Source organism: Pyrgilauda ruficollis, unplaced genomic scaffold (genome assembly GCF_017590135.1).
Source record: "Pyrgilauda ruficollis isolate IOZ18807 unplaced genomic scaffold, ASM1759013v1 scaffold22, whole genome shotgun sequence".
Taxonomy (NCBI): Eukaryota; Metazoa; Chordata; class Aves; order Passeriformes; family Passeridae; genus Pyrgilauda; species Pyrgilauda ruficollis.
Genome location: NW_024521428.1, coordinates 8,164,933 through 8,180,504, shown reverse-complemented (window position 1 = coordinate 8,180,504; position 15,572 = coordinate 8,164,933). Strand labels below are relative to the sequence as shown.

General features: G+C 38.7%; 1 protein-coding gene across 1 annotated transcript in view; it reads left to right on the top strand.

Moving 5' to 3' along the window:
• DHRSX (dehydrogenase/reductase X-linked) overlaps positions 1–15,572 on the top strand; it is a 163,352-nt gene that overhangs the window by 44,225 nt on the left and 103,555 nt on the right. The window contains exon 3 of the mRNA XM_041468482.1: positions 6,358–6,426. Within this exon, the coding sequence (XP_041324416.1) occupies positions 6,358–6,426 (69 nt within the window). The remainder of the gene's footprint in view (positions 1–6,357; positions 6,427–15,572) is intronic.

Below are 15,572 nucleotides of genomic sequence, written 5' to 3'. Positions count from 1 at the left end.
ATTTCAAAAGCTTTTGTTAAGATTCGTGCCAAAAGACTTAAAGTGTCTGGCTTGTCTTGAGATAAGAGAAAGGTCTCTTGTAGTTTAGTAATAGAATAGGAGGCAAAAAGCAATATTGAGAAATAATTTATCAGCTTTGAACTGGAGCAAAGATGCTTGTCGTCCCATAGACAGATGTTCAGTACATTTTTATAAAAGATAGATACAGAATACAGAGTGAAGAGTGAGATGGTGCATTTTGTTTAAATGTGTTTAGGGTATTCAAAATTGTTTGACTATTGATAATTAAAGAATTTGAGTTTCTGACATGTAAGGAGAGGCTTGAGAGAGCAGCATTCTGCCTGAAAAGGAGAGAAGGGTTAGGGGGACCTTTTCCAGTGTATAAGTACCTAATAGGAAAAAAAAACCCTCCTTTTTTTTTTTTTTTTTTTTTTTTTTTTTTTTCTTTTTTTTTACATTGTGGGTGGTCAAACACTGGCACAGGCTGCCAAGAGAAGCTGAGGAGTCTCCATCCCTGGAAAAACCTGAGATCTGACTGGACATGGTCCTAGGCCACCAATTGTAGCAGAGGGTGGGACTGGGTGTTGTCCAGAGATGCCTTGTGAAATCTTAACTACTATGAAGAATAGAAAATAATCTCCCAATAGTGGATGACTGTGTTATGAAAGGATGGATAAATACAGAGTGTTAGTAAATGCAAATACAGAATATGAGAAAAAACAGCCACACCTATGTATTTACAAGAATAGGACCTAAATTAACTGCTAGTCAAAGAGTTAAATAAATATTGTGATTTACTGTTGAAAGCTCTTTGTACAACATCATCGATATTTCGTGCCAGTCATAAAGGCAAATAAAATTATATTAGCAGGAAAGAAGATGAAAACAGGACAGAAAGCATCCTTCTTCCTTTATAGAAACCATTGGATCATCCTGTTGTGCATACTCAAAAGGAGTCTGGTTGAACTGGAAAAAACTAAAGAGTGATGGTTAGGAGTACAGGATGGCTTTGTACAAGGTGGGGCACAGAACAAAGGTCCTTCTGCTTCCAAACAGATGACTGAAGTGTGGTATCATACAGTTATGAGTGGTGTAGAAAGTGAAGGAGAAATGGTCATTCCCTGTATTATTGTACACAAAGTAGAGAGCGTCCAACAAAATAAAAAATAAAACAACAACAAACAAGCTACTGAAGTACAACCTTTTGAATGTCATTAAGTGTGTCATTAAATCACAGAGCCTGCTGTCCCAGAACCCTTTGGTGGTCAAGCGTTTGAATGAACTGAAAGTACAATTAGGTGAAGTAGTGCAGGCCGTGTTCATTGGGAGGCTATGTGTGACCTTGGATTCAGGAAATCTCTGAAACTTCCTGCTTCTGGGAGGGTGTATTGGAGAAAATCACTCCTAGATTTATTGCTGTTGTGTCTTTTCCTTAAGTATCTGCTACAGGTTATTGTTGGAAAGAGGGCACTTTTCTAGGTGTATCTTGGGTTTGTAAACAGGGTCCTTCTTAACCTCCTGTTGGAACAGGCTGGTAGCTGAAACCTAAGGCAATAATGATGATTTCTTTTCTCTTTGCAAATCGACATTCTCTCCCTTGCTCATTTTTTGCTTCTTTTCTCAAAGAAACACTTACAACAATATTTTCACCTTTCATGTAAAAAAGACATGTATTTCATTGTGACTGCTGTGTGATGAACTCGATGACAAAAGACGTGTGGTATCTCTAGATATAAGGAAGTTTGTATCATGTTCACAATTTATTTTTTATAGCTGGTCTCATCCTTATACCTAGCTTTATTGAAATCCATGCCTTAAATGTTTTACAAATGAGGTGTAAGATCTGTATTCCTGTTATTGAAGATTTTACAAATTCCTTTAAATGAAACCTTATAAATTCCTTTAAAAACCTGCTCATATTGTATTGAGTTCAAATTTCTCATCCTTTGAGATTTTGGGGGCAGTTATTCCTCTCTTTTAGGCATATTCCATTTTTTGTGCACACTCATAAAATCATAATCTTCCTAACACCAGCTGATAGGATTTTGTTTTCCTCTTGAGGCATTGGGTGCCCTCATAAGCCCTGTCTTCAGGCTGGTGCTTCAAAGAAATCAGTTCCCCTTCAATCATAATGAGGATTATGCTGCTCTGAGGAGGCATCTTGATTCAGATATCCATTTGCAAACTTTTGTATTCTGTTGCACAAAGGCATCTAACCATTATCCTTTGCAATTCCCCAGTCAGATGGAATACACTTATACAGAATTGATTACTGTACCACCAAGCTTTTCCTGGTAAACGCGTAAGAGTTTATGGGCACCACTTCTCAACCTGGGTTGCTCGAAGTCAGCAGTGGGCAGAGGGAAGGGCCATGGGGCGTGCTGCACACCCTGGAAAGTTATCCATTGTTTCACGGAGTGAGTGATCTGTAATTATGGCTCCATAAGTCAAGGGATGAGCGTTATCTCAGGTTCCCCAGTCCCGCTGGTGACTGAGGGGGTCACACTTGTCAGCAGCTGGGGTGTGTGGGGAGAGCTGGAGGTGATGTGCCAGCACGGCTGCCCTGCCACTGGGCAGCTCTCACTGCTGCCTTCCCCCTAGGGGTCCCTGCAGTGGGTTTATTGCAGGCTGAGGGGTGCCTTGTGCACAAGGTGGCTCTCAGGCTCCAGGCTGGCGGGGTCAGGTCTTTCTCTGGACACCACATGCTGGTTGCCCTGAATCTTCTTGGTTAACCTTAAGCTTTACAGGCTCTATTGTTGATCACAGCCTATTTTAAATTTTTTTATAATGCCCTGAAGTACATTTCCTTGAAACATCAAGATTGCAAATTCTTAGTTTTGCAAAATACCATTTGGAAAAGCTCTTGCTTTCTTTATCAGGATCAGTCTTGTCTATAAATTCAGTGTGTGAGTGGCAACTACACTTTTGAAGAGATAGTCACATTAAAAGAAATTAAAAATATTGTATAAAAAAATACATATAGATGTATCAGAACCCCCAATTAGCAATAATGTGTTTTTAGCCCATGCTGACTTTCTAAGGGCCGTGCTTTTTTCAGGCCTTGTTCAGACAGAATCTCTGTGATAATTCTGTTGAAATCCCTGAAATAACTTTCAGAGTTAGGATCTACTTAAGTGACTAAGATGACAGAGCCTGACATTTAGGAAAAGATCCAAAGCCTATTAGTGCTGATAAGAATTTTAGTATGTACTTCTCTGGTGGCTTCATATCAACTTGCTTTGACTTGTGATGTTTGTGTAAGTAAACGTGGAGGAGATGAGTACATTTCTTTGACTAAAAGGTGTATTTAAATATGTTTTCCTTTTTTCCAGTATTTTATTAATAATTACATTTTTTATGCCATTGAAATGATATCTGATTTTATGTGGGTGCATCTGTTTAGAGTGAATTTATTTTTATATTATTAGGGTTTTTTCAGAACTGATTTTAGTCAGGGTTGTTATTGAACAAGTCTCACCCAAATTCTTCACTATTCTCTGTGGACTAAGTGGAAAAAAAACCCATCAGGTAGGGCACTGAACTGCTTGTATAAACAGTTCTTGAGACAATTATATCTATTTTGAGTTCCCAGTAGACATTTTAAAATAGCATGAAAAGCAAGATTATTATGGTTTTGGGTGCTTTGATGATCTAAGCTCCCAAGACAATGAATCCCTCTTTCTCAAAGCTTTTTCTAAGATTCCCTCACTGCATAAAATACATGATCTCTCTTCCCTTTCTTACCCTTCCCTTCAAACCATTTGAATTCAGAGTAGGCAGATCTTATGTGACAGATGCTATAACACTTGAAATGGACAAATTCTGGTATATGGAACATATGGAAATTATGGTGAATCATTGAAAAAATGTCCAGCCAGAGGATTAGTTTATGTATCAAAAATTTTTTTAAAGAATCATGACAAATATGATACTGAGGATTTAAACCAGCTAACAGCAGTAAGAATTTGACCCTCATCTAGCAAACCATCCCCTTCCTGAATTTAGGGTGCTGTTCATCTGCTCAGTGCACTTGAAGGTTGTGCCCTTTAGTGACCCAACTTCATCAAGATTGCAGATTAGTTTTGATTTTTCCCAACCCAAAGCTGACTGTGTTACCTTGATGACTTAAAAAGCATTGTAAAAATTTTTTTGAATAATTACTCTAGCACTTAAAGGAGGTTGATCTTTTTGATGCCTACCATTCACTTTGCTCAGAAGATGCCAGAAGGACGCATTAGAAGGGAAGCAATGCAAAAGTGCAACATCCCTTTCCTCTCCCACCTGCCCTTGGCAAGGGGGTGCTGATCTCCTTAACCTAACTCAGAAGCCTAGATTAGCCTCCCAGTTTCATGGTATCCTTCTGATCTAAGTGCCTTTGAGCTTTTTGTAGGCATTTTGGTCATTTGTTCAATGACTTTATTCTTTCTTACAGGATTTTCTTTGAAAGAAGGTTTTTTAGAATCTCTATTATTGTGGCAGTTTTCACTGAAGATATTTCAATTTTGCAATACTCCAGCCTTCAGTGTCTGGTTTTCAAACTCTGTTGGATCAGGCTGGAAACAGACATCTGAAGTGACTGTTTAGCAAAATAATAATTTTTTTTTCCCAGTGGTCTAGAGTGAAAAATATGCAAATATGAAAAAAATGAACTCATTTGGAAGGCACTGAGCTTTAATGAATAACCATTTATATAACAGCAAAATAAAGCAAATGAAAATTTGTTGTGAACACAAGCTCTTTTAAAAGAACAAATTAAATGAACATACTGAGAGTTATATCAAGACACTGGAGGCTTTAATAAGCCTGATCTCTGCACAAGAGGTGCTGAATAAAAGAGGAATCAAATAAGATGTTCACAGAATTGGCACATAAGTATTCTTATTTCTAGCATAACACTATACAGCTTAAAACACTGAGTTTGAAATCCTACTCTAGTACATTACTTGAGGTGAAACAGTGAGGAAAATAATCTGTTGCCCATAAACCCCGTGCACAAATTTCCCCAGAAATGGCAGTTTCACTGGAGGGTTTGTTTGTTGATGCTGCATCTATATCTGGAAATTAGCATCCAACTGAATGTTTTTCTTCTGTACAAGGCTGGATGGTTTTAAAGGGGGAAAAACAGCAAGAAGAAAATACTGTGAATATCTGCTTTGTTGTCTTCCTTCCTTCCTTCCTTCCTTCCTTCCTTCCTTCCTTCCTTCCTCCCTCCCTCCCTCCCTTCTCTGTCAGTCTGAGCAATATAAGTCCATATTTAATGAAATTTATAGACAAGAGTTGTACACCTGTATGACTCTAGATTTTCTGTGAGAATTATTTTCTCTCCAGTATCTGGAATGCTAAATGTATTAATTTTGGCTACATTTTTGTAAATGTTGGGTTTTCTTGCATATCATGAAAACAAAGCTGTGTTTCGAGTCCTTTTTTACTGCAGAAGCACAGCTAAGACTCCATTCTTGAAAGAATGCATCTTAGAGCAAATACAAGCATGTACCAGCTAATGTGAACAGGGGGCTGAACAAGATACCTCCTGAGGTCTCTTCCAACTTCATCTTATTCTGTGGTGCTGAGAAAGCAAGAACAGGATACTTGCAGGCTAGCACAAAAAAAAAAAAAAATCTGAATAGAAACTTCGGCAGAATTTTTTATAATTAGGAAAATAGAAAGGCAACTACATGAAGTTCATAAGAAATATCAGTATTGTTATACAATTTAGATAATAAACCATAGGTATTTTGATGTTTCATGCTATGGGAAATATTTGTGGATGGATGAATTGAATGTTAATTTAAAAAATTTAACTTGTGTTAACAATTCCTATATCCCTTGTGTTTATGTTATTTTCCTTTGCCCTGTTATAAAAAAAACTTGCCAAATAAATGTCAGACAATTACTAACCACCCACTTAAGCTGAATGGTACAAAAGACATTTATGTGATGCTTAATCACATTTTATGCCAGCACTAATACATTGTCTCATGAGCTTTTGAGACAGGGTAATCAGGACTTTCCTCCAACTGTGGAAGTCTTCATTTTGGAAAAAGACGAAGGGGAAGTCTGCTCTAACCTATAGTGAAGTTTTTGTAGAATCTGGATGTGATACAATTCATTCGTGTCACAGGCTCAAATCTCAAGTCTGCTGGTCCAGTAGATAGTCCTACGTTATATGAATAAATGAGATAAACTGGCAGAACTTGTGGGAATCACAGTGCATTTGTGCAGCCCTCTTTGAAAACCTCTGCAGCACACCTTTCCGCCTAAAACTTCGTACTGGTTTTACACTGTGGTTGGCACTTCATAGATGCCAATCCTTAAATTGATTGCATTGCTAATTTTTCATTTTCTGTCCTTTAACAGCTGGAAACAGTGAAAGAGATGGCCAAGAAGCGGTGAGGAAAATAAAAGAAGAAACTTTGACTGGAAAAGGTACCATATTATATATTTCCTTTCAGAAACCATTTTTCTTCTCTTTTTGCTGTCATCTCCTTTTATATGAGATCCCTTGTGTATTGCTAAATTTTTTAAAAAATTTGGGGCACTGGAACAGGTTGCCCAGAGCAGTTGTAGATGCCTCCTTCCTGGAAGTGTTCAAGGTCAAATTGGATGGAGCTCTGAAAAAACTGGTCTAGTGGAAGGTGTCCCTGCCCATGGCAGGAGGTTTGGAACTAGATGCTCTTTAAGGTCCTTTTTTCCCCAAATGGTTCTGTGATTCTATGAACCAAATTCCTGAAATAAATCTGACTCAGGATATTTTTTTAAGAATGTCTTCAGCCTTGTTTGACTTTACCGTTTGTCAGTGGTAAAAAAGGGTTACCTGCAAGTTACAGTCTGCCTATATATGTGTATGATTAAATAGATGAGAAAAAAGTCATAATACTAGCAATTTTTGCTAGGGGAAGGATGACAGCAGGTAAGAGTGTGTGTGTGGCATTCACATTCTCTGAAAAAATTCCTTCGGCAAGGAATTTTCTCCTGGGAAGCTGAGAAACCTCAGAGAAAAAGAAAACAATTCTTATCTCATTTGCTTCTCCTGTGTTTTGCTTGTATGGATTGTGTTTGGAGATTGTTTACCCAGAGGTGATTGTTTCATTGGACTCTGGTGTGAGTTGTTTTAACTTACTGGCCAATCAGGGCCAAGCTGTGTTGAGACTCTGGAAAGAGTGACGAGTTTTCATTATTATCTTTTTAGTATTCAGTAAGTATGCTTTCTGTATTCTTTAGTATAGTATAGTATAGTATAGTATTCTTTAATATAATATAGTTTTATAAAGTAATAAATTAGCCTTCTGAGGACATGGAGTCAGATGCATCATTCCTCCCTGCCACGGGGGTCCCTGCAAATACAACAGTGTGTGCTCTTTCACTTTGCTTGTTTTAGGAGCTAACAGGTTTTTGAAAGATCAAGGCTGCTTGACTGGGTCATTTGACACATGTTAAGAGCTTATAATACTTCGCAAAGTAAAACCATTTTCTTAAGTGTAAATGGACCTCTCATATCAAGCCTAAATTCCTACCTTTCTGGGGTTCTTCTCTTATCTCCTTTAGCTGATGATCTATCATATTTGTAGAGGTATTAGGACAGAATAGCTTGATAACTAAGGGAAAAGGCAGGTTCCACACTACCTGCTCTGTGATTGCAATTTGCAGTTTATGGTGGAGGTTAGTGCAGCTCACATTTTTGTCCCTGGGTGTCACTGGGTGTAGTTCCTAATGGTGCATGATGATTCATTCCTGCCACTTTGACGCATAATTTCTTGGCAAAGTAATAGGGCAGTGTTGCTAGTCCAACCTATTTAGGATCTTCATAGCTTCTTCTGAGATCCGATTCTGTTTTTGTGCCTCTAATAATTACTGTTATGATGATCAAAATACATGTTAATTATTGTGTTAAAAACCCCTTTCATTATGTTTTATCTTTTTACTTAAATGTGCATCCATTATAGCCCCAGGATACATGTATGCTAGTTAAAAGCATCATAAATTAAGGCATAGTTAGAAGGATCACGAAAGGAAAAAGGTAATCATTACATCATTAAAGTCTTTTGCTGGAAGTTTCTGTGCAGAGACCAAGACCAGTTGGAATTAATAATGTCATGTGACTTGCATGAATCTGAATAAACCAGGGTCCATGTTATTTTCTCCCTCTGTGTGATCACAGGCTTTTCTAGCACTCCAGTCTTTCTTGTTTTTTCTAAGTAAAGTCAGTTATAGCCCTCAGTTATAAACTCTTAAGACACAGATTTCAGTTTGAGGAAGCTGAAAGATTATTTAAACTTGACTGAAGTTATTCCTCCTTGTAATTATTTTAACTGAGGCTTAAGTAATCTCAAGCCTCGATAGGTTTAGCCTAAAAATAAATTGGAAGAGTATTGTCTTTTTGGAATTTCTCACTGATTGAGGGAAATTTGTATTTACAAGTGCACTCGTAAATACAAATTGTAGACTTGTTCAGAGCTGAGAGGCACTTCTGTGTTACTTTTTATCAATAAATCTGCACTTTGCTTTTAATAGGATGTGTGTGTATATACTGTGGCTAAGTGTCCTTGGTTGGCTATATGATTCTTGTATCCAAACCAAAGCACCAAGACAGGGCTGTGCAAGAGTATTACCTTTTCAAAAGCTACAGTTCAAGATCTGTTTACTCACTGCATGAAAACATTGTTGTCTGTTGTTGTTGACCCTTTTCCCCTGCTTTTTCTTTGAGCATTTTTCATGGCCATATGAAAACATGGCTTTACAGAAACCGCTCCCATCAGGAACATCAGACTCTTGAAAGACAATTACTCAAAATAGTATTTTTGGCAGCCAGTGTGGTCAAGGATTGGGACAATATAACTGTTATGGACAAACAATATGAGTGGATGCCATCAGTTTGGTATCTTGATCTCAGATTCCTTAGAATGAAGAAAATCTCCTTGCTTTTTATCAGGTTAGACAGCAACAGGGAGCAAAAGACCTTGTCCTCTCCTTGTTGCCTGGCTGAGCCATACATAGCACAAACATCCCCAGCGACAGCTCTGGGAAAATGCCAGGCTTATTGAATGCAAGTAATTACAATGTTTTTAAGGCACTGTCATCCTTCTCTGTCTTGGCCTTGTCTGTCTGGGGCTCTGTCTGATATCTAAGGGTAAGTAGTTTTACTTGACATAATCTGTACTTACTTCTGGGACAAGTGAGATTCGAAGCATGTACTTAAGTAATTCTTATGAAGCAGCTGAGGAGCAATAATGGGCTAACAGTTGCACAGGAGGATAAAGGATAATAATGAAAGGGCTATGCATGCAGGTGATGGGAATAAAAGCATGGCAAGACATGAAAAAAGGATGGACAAAACTTCTGAATACAGGGAGGCAGGAAGCCTGGTTTCCCATTCTGGAGGCATGGAAATCAGAGCAAATGCCAAAAGAGAGTAGAGAACTGGAGAGGAAAGCTATTGCAGCCATTTGCTACAAAGCAGTGATGCTAAAGGACTCAGAAAATCTAAATAATGTAGCACTTCATCTCTTCCTTCCACCTACCCTCTCCCCTGGTCAGAAACCTTCTTGGTTCCTCTCCCTGCTGATTCCAGACTGTTTAAGTGTCCTCCTTGATTTTGGGTCTCTGTTCTGGATAACCTAATACAAAGTGTAAGGAGGGAGGATGTACATGGGCAGTTGAGTGGAAGTAAATAAGCTACAAGTCCTTGGGGCATGATAGACCCAGTTAGCTTAACCATCAGAACCTCCTCCATGATAGAGATCACAGCCCTCAGATATCCAGAACAGGCCAGAAATAGTGCTGCATTGTCATTAAAATTCTCACACCGGCACTATTTCCAAAAGACCAAGGGCAACACATTGCTACACTGTGAATCACAAAGCTGGGAGAAGCCAGGATGATGTGGACGTTTATCTTGCTTCCATTTGTTAAATTGGGAATTTGTGTTGTTAATAATAGCAATTATATGGCTGGGAAAATCGTTGATGGCTCGGGATTGCCACAGAGATATTATAATTGGATAAATCTCTGTAATTTGCACATAGGGTGTGTCTCTGTCAGTGTGTTCATTAGTTAGATCAGCTGGGTGCTTTTCAGGCAACCCTCAGCTCTTGTCTGCTTGCTGAGTGCAGGTTCCTATCAGGAAGGGCACTGCAGGTCCTGGCCTGGATTCCCTTTGGACAGGACTAGCCTGGAAGGTGAGTTGCAGCAGTAACAGAGCATTACTGCATGGGAGAAAACTTCAGAGTTTATCTGAACCTTCCACAGACCTGCAGCAAGTGCCTATGTCAGGTGCCCAGCAAAAACGAGATCCAGAAATGGACTTCTATTGATCTAAACTGCTTGTTAGTGCAACCATAGTTATCAGTGGTGAACAAACTTCATTGAGCTGCAGAAATTCTGTGATAAAGTTTCTGTGATAAACTCAGCTCTCAATGATACTGGAAAATAATCTCTCCATTTACATAACAGAGTTACATCTCCTGACTCAGTTACCCTCAGCTTATGTCTCTGCAAATGAAAGCTGGTTTTAGCATGATGATTACAAACATACAAATGTGGAAACTCATATATAAACATGAATGAAAGCTTCATTCATTCCAGCAAAGGTTCATGAATGCCGATGGAATCAGCAATTAGCAAAACTTTATGCATAAATATCACACAGCACAGTACCAGGGGAAGGCTCTCACATCCAGAGTTTTGGAGCTGGAGTTGCAACTAGAGTCAAAGGAGAAAAAAATTATCATTTAGTAAGAGAAGAGGGTGTAAAAGTCATATTAAGCTTAGACCTCTTCAAAAGGAGAAGCCTGCGTTTAATCTCACCCAACATTTTTGCGGCAATTCAAATAAAACCACAATTATAAAACTGCAAGCTAAATTCACAGCATTCATGAAACTTCCATTTGAAGTCAGGTGAGAAAGGAAGAAGAGACTTTCTCCCTCAGAGTTAGAGGAATGCAGAGGTTAGCACAGTGGCAACCAAATTGTGTCATTTACAGTCTGACCCACATCAAGACAGCGTGGACCAAATAGTAAAATGAATTGTCTTTTAAAAGAAAGTGTGCATTTAAAAAGCCTGGCTTTTCCCCAGAGCTTTCTCTAGAGATGTTTATGCTACATGTGGCTCAGCCAGGGAATAAGGAGATGACAAGGTCTCTTGCTTCCGTTTGTAGTATAGCTTGCTAATAAATAAGGAATTTTTCCTTTTTATTAGAGACCTGAGATTGAAGAATTGACGTGAAAGAAGATGGGCTAATGTAGCTGATTTTACCAAGTGTAATTACAGAATAACTCGTGGGTGGTTTCTCCACCAACGCTGCTGTGTCAGGCACAATTTTTAACAGAGCAGTCCAGCTTTTTCTGCTATGTACCAGAGAGTTTGTTAGCTTTCCCTGCAGGCTAGAGGAACTCCTCTGCTGAGTTCCCAAATTCACAGACTTTTAAACATGGTGGTGATATTCCCATCATGTTAGCTGGAGTTGTCTTCAGCAAAGAGTTCAGCAAGGACTGCTGCCTTGTTAATATGTGCAAAAATGTCTGCCAGGACTTTTTCTTTTGCATAGCGCATCAAAGATGTCACTATGGAAGTGGTCATCCAACCAGTCAAAAATAGTGCAAAATATTTGTGTTTGAGACATATCTTCTATAAGTGTGCATAAGCATGTGTGAATTTATGCTTGCTTGTGTAACTTTTTTTTTTTTTTTTTTTTTTTTGGGTGGTGAGTTGAAAAAGCATCACATCCTGGGCTTGTGGCTGGACCTAATGAGGTTACTTTGTCCCTTCTACCACATCCTATTGAAATATCCTTTCTCTACCACCGCTGATGCTGAAAGACCTGTAGGATTGGTTTAAAGAGCTTCCTGACAATGACAGCGCAGTTTCCACCTACCTGGTTTCTTTTCTCGTGCTGGTGCGTTATCTCCAGTACTTGGCTTTGGCAGGTGAATGACTGCCCTCAGTTGGAGCTGTGCAGCTGAACACCAGGCTGATGAAGACATCTTGAAAGCCAAGGTGGTGAAATGAATGGGAGCAGAGAGATCTCAGTCTGACATTGTGCCACTTTGCAGGACCCTGTGTTTTCTGCAGAGTTTTTCTGCCATGTCACTTGATGACAGGTATAAGAACCTTGCCTAAACACTGAGATTTATTTTCCTTCCACAGATCCATCTGAGGTTATATTAGGTATATTCAAGCTATATGAATATATTTGAATATTGAAAAAATTGGATGTGTTAATCTAAATTAGTGACTGGATCCTCCCCATGCACAAGGATGAAAAATTTTTCTGGAGACCAAGAAAGTAATGCATGGGTTAATACTTTTCCTCTATGCTCATAGCACTTATGTCCCTTATCCAGTAAAGCTGGTGACTTTTTTACTTCATATTAAGCAGGGAAGATTTTAATCCACAAAAAGGTGCATCCAGATCCCTCTAATAAAATCACTTAGTTGAAATTTTTCAAATCAATTGTCCTGCTTTTCTGTTTGTTTTGCATAATTATTTGATGCAAAACTATGGTTAAATTTGTTAAGCCTGTTTGCTTATGCCTTTTCTTGCTCTCCTTTTGACTTCCAGTGTAACATGATACAAGATTTCCCCTCTCAGTTCTTACAGATACTTAAAACAATACAGAACCCCCTATTTTTGGGGGTTTCTTAAAAGACTTTGGAAATTGAGTGGTCATGTTAACAGTGTGGCAAATCAGAAATTAAGAGCAAAATGAATATGGTTCGCATAGCTGAAGATGAATTGCATATCTGGATACTGACATGGAGATAAAGTCTTTCAAATGGGAAATGTATTCATAATGCAGGCACAAGCTCTGCCTGTTAGTTTCCTGAATTCCCATTTCCATTGGAAATGTGAAACACATTTCATTAACAGGCTCTGCCACTAGGAAATGTGATTTTCTCTTATTTAAATTATCTCTAATTGAAACTTAGAGACAAAGAAGTGCACAGGTGTAGCTGCAGGCAGAATAACAAAGTCCCGTCAGATGTCTTGAAATGATTTTCTGAGTGTAAATCACCAAAGCTTTGTGTGACTAATGGCACCAGAGCTCTGAGGTTAGGATTTTGCTGATTGTGCTGCCCTACTGAAGGCAATCTGGAGAAAAGGAGTTTCAAATTAAAATTGCCTCTTCAAGGCTGGAAAAAGCTCCCATTTCAGACTTTTACAGGATTTTGATCCTCTTGTATGCACTTGTAGAGTCATGATGTTGTGCAGTGACTGAGTAAAGGTGCTCCTGGCTTTGTCACATCCTTTAATATGCCATTATTTTTTCCATCTCGATCAGTAGTTGCAGGCAGGTTGTGTGATCTGTTTCTAGACCTTGTCTCTTTTCAAGAAAATTGCCAGCACATACTGAAAGACAAAGCCAAGAAAAAAGCAATTTGTGTTCTCTCTGGAATGCTTTCATATTTCTCTTCCAAGAACTATATTATATAGACCTATCTTCTGTGAGTTACATGTAGGGCTTTAGAAGTTAATTTGCTTATAACAAGTAGAATATTTTCTGTGTCAATGCCATTGGCTTCTGTACTGGAGATCCGGCTGCCAAGAGCATGGAGAACTTGTGGGCTGAAGTAAATTGAAATAAGCAGAGCCTGTGTGCTGTGTGAGCAACCTCCCAGGTATGAGCTGCACATCAAACAACAGATGCTGGGCAGCCTGCATGTGCAGGCACTGCCAGTATTTCCTTGTCAGCTCCATCCTTGCAGCAGTGTGGCAGAGCTCCAGAGGAAGCACCGCTAGAGAGGAGCCTCTGCACCTCCCAAGGACCAGTGCCACCGTGCCCATGCTTAATTTGTTCTTCAAGACTATTTTTTAGTGGCAAAGAATTGAAGCTCTGAATAGATGTCCCAGTTTCTAAATGAGTTATGAGCCAGGCATAAGAACTTTTTTTAGCATAAGAAGTTTTGGGTGTCAGCACAGGTTGCCCATAGAGTTTGTAGATTCTCCAAAGCCATCTGACCACAGTCCTGGCTAACCACCTTCGGGTGGCCCAGCATGAGAAGGGGCAATCTCCTTCCAGCCTCAGCCACCCTGTAACTCTGTATATCAGCAAATTTTAGCTGCCAAACCCACATGAAATCCTGTCTGCTTGTGTGTCCAGACCTGAATACAGGTACTGTAACATACACAGGTTCCAGGACTTCAGGGCCTTCCAGAAACTGTATCACTGTTCATACAGTGCCAATATTAAGACTTAACTTAATATAGTGACAGGAATAGCAATGATTTGGCCATAATTCAGTCTTGGGAATCAGGTATTTGAAAAGAACTTCATAGCAGTGTAAAAAATAACATCTGTGCAAGTAAAAAAAAACCCATTCTGCGGAAACAAAGGGAAGAAATGTAGGAAAGCTGATGTTTAGAGTAAGAATGACTCTGAAGCAGCTTCCATTCTTGTTTCTTTTGGTGTTTTGGATTTTGCCTTGTGTTATTGCTGTTACTGTTGTTTTTGTTACTGTTGTTTGGGTGTGTTTTTGTGTGTTTTCTTTGGTTGGTTTTTGTTTTGTTGTTGATTTTTGTTTATTGCTTTCTTTTTCACGTTTTGTGCAGGGCGTAGACCAATTTTTATTTTTAAGACTTGAGTTTTAAAGTATAGGTTTCAAATTTATTGTGTTCAAGATTACATGATGTATGTCATCTCTGCCCCATTTTCATCATCTGACTGTAAATTATCATGCTTATGTAAACTTTGAAACCCTTCTTAGCCTAAAATCTTGCAGGAAGTGTGTAATGCCAGCATTTTTAATGGTCTTTTCTGATACCTGGTGCTAGAAAATCTTGTTTGTAAGAAGAAAAAGAAATATTCCTAAAGACACTTATAAACTCTTCAATTAAGCCAAACATCTAACATGATAATCATTACAAGCCTAATAATCGTGTCTCAGTTTGGATTTCTCTACATATATTGAGGCACTGTTTCTGCACAAGGTGATGTGACTGTTCCCACCACCTGATTAATTTCCCAAAGATGATGCTCAGCTGTGTTTCATTCCTTATTTGATTTTAACATTATGTCTGCCACTGACTTCTCTTACCAAGATTACAGTTGACTTCAGGCTGCTTGGCAGGAGTAGCTCTTCACAACTGATGTGACTTGAGGAGACAAAATAAATCAAATCATCTTTCCAACATTTACTTTGACCTAGTTGAAGAATAATCCTTGCCAATGTTTTAGCTCCCAAGCATGAAAAACGTGGGCCTGTGGTTGGAGAAAGATCTCCATGGCTCTGGGCAAGATTTGCTGTTGTTCTGTGTTTCCTCTCATTTTACTCCCATCTCACTTATGCTCATTTGTGCTTTTTTAAGAAGTAATTTACAACAACTAAGCTTCCTGGAACATGGATCTCATTTAAATGATATAGTGTCTGTACTTCTGTCTCTTTAAGGATTTGATGGCATGTCAGAGGGAAAATAAAAGGAAAGAAAAATAATACAAGGCAAAAAGGCAATTTCTCCTTTTCAAAACTTTGTCATGGCAGTTGGAGGCTAACTTCTTACTTGTTTGTAACAAGTTAAATTTCCAACCTAAAATATTGCAGGCTTTCTCCTAGCTTATAATCAGCACTTGAAAGTCAG